Consider the following 4,209-nt stretch of genomic DNA (forward strand, 5'->3'; position numbering starts at 1 on the left):
GACCTCGGTGCAAATTTTAGGACTAAAAATAATATTGTGAGGTGTGAGGTGTTCAGAATAGACTGAAAATTAGTGGAAATTATGGTTATTGAGGTTAATAATACTTTGGGATCAAAATGACCCCCAAATTCTATGATTTAAGCTGTTTTTTAGGGTTTTTTGAAAAAAACACCCGAATCCAAAACACACCCGAATCCGACAAAAAAAATTCGGTGAGGTTTTGCCAAAACGCGTTCGAACCCAAAACACGGCCGCGGAACCGAACCCAAAACCAAAACACAAAACCCGAAAAATTTCCGGTGCACATCTCTAATAATAATAATAAGTCCCTTACAGTGATGCTGTGATGTTTTGCATCAGACGAGTGGTAGTGTCTTGTGCAACAGCCATCAGTCATTCCAGTGACCAGCCAGTCACAGTGGTATACTCTGCTGCCATATGCCCAGTGCTGCTGTATAATAACAAAACCCTTACAGCAGTGGTTACCAAACTGTGTGCCGTGGCTCCCTGGGGTGCCTCGGGACACTTGCAGGGGTGCCCTGGGTTGGTGGTCCAGGACCAATTCAAATTATTTATGGTCAATATAATAGGCAAAACCAGTGTTGGTGGCTGCCAGTCATAAAATATGGGGACAAACAGAAGCAAATCTTGTCCCTCACCACACAACTGACCCTAAGGAGGACATATAAACACAATCTACTTAATTTAATATTTCTTTCTAAATTTCTCAATAAGAAATTATTGGACATGGGGTGCCGTGAAAAAAATTCTGATCCTCTAAGGCGCCATGATTCAAAAAAGTTTGGGAACCACTGCCTTACAGTGATGATCTGTTGTCCTGAATCAGACTGTTGGTAGTGTTTTGGGCATTAGTCATCATTCATTCCAGTGGCCAGGCAGTCACAGTGGTATACTCTGCTGCCATATGTACAGTGCTACTGTATAATAATAAGTCCCTTACAGTGTTGCTGTGTTGTATTGCATCAGGCCAGTGGTAGTGCCCTGTGCATCAGCCATCAGTCATTCCAGTGACCAGGCAGTAACAGTGGTACACTCTGCTGCCATATGTACAGTGCTACTGTATAATAATAATAAGTCCCTTACAGTGTTGCTGTGTTGTCCTGCATCAGACCAGTGGTAGTGGTGACCAACAGTATATAGTTGTACAGTAGGCCATTGCTGTAGTATCTTGCAGCTCTGTGTCACTGCAAGTATCCATTCCAAATCTGTGCTGCATTTTTGTGAGCAGTATACATAGTATTACAGTGCAGCATTTTGGTGACCAACAGTATATAGTTGTGCAGAAGGCCATTGCTGTATCTTGCAGCTTTGTGTCACTGCAAGTATCCATTCCATATCTGTGCTGCATTTTTGTGAGCAGTATATATAGTATTACAGTGCAGCATTTTGGTGACCAACAGTATATAATTGTACAGTAGGCCATTGCTGTATCTTGCAGCTCTGTGTCACTACAAGTATCCATTCCATATTTGTGCTGCATTTTTGTGAGCAGTATATATAGTATTACAGTGCAGCATTTTGGTGACCAACAGTATATAGTTGTACAGAAGGCCATTGCTTTATATTGCAGCTCTGTGTCACTGCAAGTATCCATTCCATATCTGTGCTGCATTTTTGTGAGCAGTATATATAGTATTACAGTGCAGCATTTTGGTGACCAACAATATATACTAGCGAATTCAATTGAAATCGATAACGTCTTAAGACCCGTTAATTTGCGGTCACGAGATCATTTTTCCGGGTGAAAAGTTATCGGTATCTTCATTTACGTGTTTATCGGGTGATATGTGTATTTTAGTTTTTGCTTTCGCCCGTAACCGATTTTCAATGGTTAAAGATAGGTTTATCGCGGAATGATATTCAATTTTTCGCAACCGATTTTTTTCGGTCGTTTAGACGGGTATTTATCGCCATTTTACTTCACCTACTGCTGAGTAGGTGAAATATATTTTAAAGGTTTTTTTTGCTGCAAAAAGGCAATAGTTTAGTTGTTTTATTTTTTTAAAAGAGTGCCCAATGTTTTTTTTTTTATTATTTATCTTTTTTTATATTTTTAAAAGCATTTTGAAATAATTATTTTGGTTACTGTAATATTAATCCCCATGATGCAATGCAAAAGTCCCCAGGATGCATTGCTCCAGTTCTGACAGGAATCTGTCACTCCTCTCTTGGGACTTCAAGGAGAAACACAGCAATTGTGCAGTCTGCTGTTGGATACGTTTTTTTGCGGTTAGTTTGCGGATTTATTACTTGACAACTTTTTAGCTCTGTCTACAATCATGGAGCCATTCACTGATACAGTTTGGATGTTCATGATCCAGGCTGCTGTTGTGACACAGGAGGACAGGACAGGTGAGGAAGGTGATCAGTCAATTGCTCCAGGTGGTGAGGTAGAGCGCGTTTCAATTCCACGCCTACGCCCACGTAACTATCGTTGTAGGCGTGTGCTGGCAGACTTCTCCGAGAAGGATGTGATTAAGAACTTTCGCTTATCCTCTCGTTCAATCCATATGCTGTATGACTTGGTGGAGCCGGACCTTGAACCACGGGTGCCCACTAATCACGCAGTCAGTGGTATGTCTAAACTGCTGGCTGCATTACATTATTTTGCGTCTGGCACTTTCCAGCCAGTTTTGTCCCAAACAGTCGGTTTTTCACAGCCCACATTGTCGCGTATTTTAACTCAGGTCTGTACGGCTTTCCGTAAATTAACGACCCAGTTTATTCATTTTCCAAGCACTGTCAGCGAATGGAGGGAGGTCAAATTGGATTTTTTTGAGAAATCACGCTTTCCCAATGTTCTGGGCGCGATAGATTGCACTCATGTGGCGATCGCACCACCAAGGCAAATGGAAGAGTGTTTTCGTAATAGAAAATCTTTCCATTCCTTGAATGTTCAGATGGTGTGTGATGCCAAATTGAAAATAACCAATCTTTTTGCGGGCTTCCCTGGGTCGGCCCACGATTCCTTTATTTTGAGCCAGTCATCCGTGTTCCGTGATTTTGAAGATTGCAACATGCCGGATGGGTGGCTGTTGGGTGAGTTTTTTTTTTTTTAAATCTGATTTTTAAATTTTTTAATTGTGGTTTATTATTTATTTATTTTTTCACCCATTTATATATTAAAGGTGATGGTGGATACCCTAACAAGAGTTGGCTTCTTACCCCATTGTCCAATCCCGATAGTGATGCTGAGCATATGTACCAAAAAGCGCACATTACATCGAGGGGTGTAATTGAAAGGACCTTCGGTGTGCTTAAATCCCGGTTTCGCTGTTTAGACAGGTCCGGGGGTACGCTGTTATATTCTCCGGATAAAGTTTGCAATATAGTTAATGCTTGTTGCATTTTACATAACATTTGTGTTGCAAACCGATATCCGGAGAATATAGATCCAGGTGTTTGGCCGGATTCGGACATTTGCACAGCATCACTTGAGGGTATGAATGATGGAGGTGATGCTCGTCAAACACTAATAGATGGATTCTTCACTGGTGAGTTTTTTTTAATTGCCTTTCAATTTGTTTGTGCTTGTTAGATACTGATCATACTAATTTTTTTTTATTTTTTTATTGCAGAAGAATGTGCTTGAGATTTTCATCTGAGTTTGGCCCTTGTTGTTTAAAATATGGCCATTTGGTTTTACTTGTTTGCTGTTTGAAGCGCATTTTGTTTATTTTTCAATTTACTAGTTGGAGGCTTTTTAAAAAATGTATATCCCATCAGGTATGAAATTTGTATATTAGTTATGATGTGAATGAAGTTGCTATTTCAATTATGTTAAGTTTGTGTTTTTGTTTTTTTTAAATATAATTTTTGCTGCTACCTTGACTCCATGAGAGGCGTCTCCTTTGTGCCCACACATACCTGTCCCTGGCTCCTGTGATCCATCCTTCCCTGCAGTGAGATAGCCTCTCCACTTCTTTCCTGGCAGAATGAGGTTGATGGATGCTGAGGGATCCCTTCAGTCTCCTTTCTGGTGAGTATCCCCCAAATCCCCTCCCTGCTTCCTCTGTGGCCACGCTAGCTTTTTGGTTGCAAGTGTGGACTAAGCCCAGTCTTCTTTATGTTTTTCACAGGAACACTGATTTGGACTTTTCTTTGATCCATTCAACACAACCAAATCAACTTTCTGATCAAATAGAACTGAAGGTTGCAAAGTTTAGAATTTCTTAAAGTTTACAATAT

General features: G+C 40.5%; 1 protein-coding gene across 1 annotated transcript; it reads left to right on the top strand.

Annotated features, from left to right (window-relative positions):
• Positions 1–2,300: 2,300 nt before the first annotated feature.
• Positions 2,301–3,613, top strand: LOC134910973 (putative nuclease HARBI1). The gene is made up of 3 exons (XM_063919366.1): positions 2,301–3,060; positions 3,150–3,515; positions 3,600–3,613. Exons 1-3 carry the CDS (start codon positions 2,301–2,303, stop codon positions 3,611–3,613), a joined length of 1,140 nt encoding a protein of 379 aa, XP_063775436.1.
• The last annotated feature ends 596 nt before the right edge of the window (positions 3,614–4,209 follow it).

This window comes from Pseudophryne corroboree, chromosome 4 (genome assembly GCF_028390025.1).
Source record: "Pseudophryne corroboree isolate aPseCor3 chromosome 4, aPseCor3.hap2, whole genome shotgun sequence".
NCBI lineage: Eukaryota > Metazoa > Chordata > Amphibia > Anura > Myobatrachidae > Pseudophryne > Pseudophryne corroboree.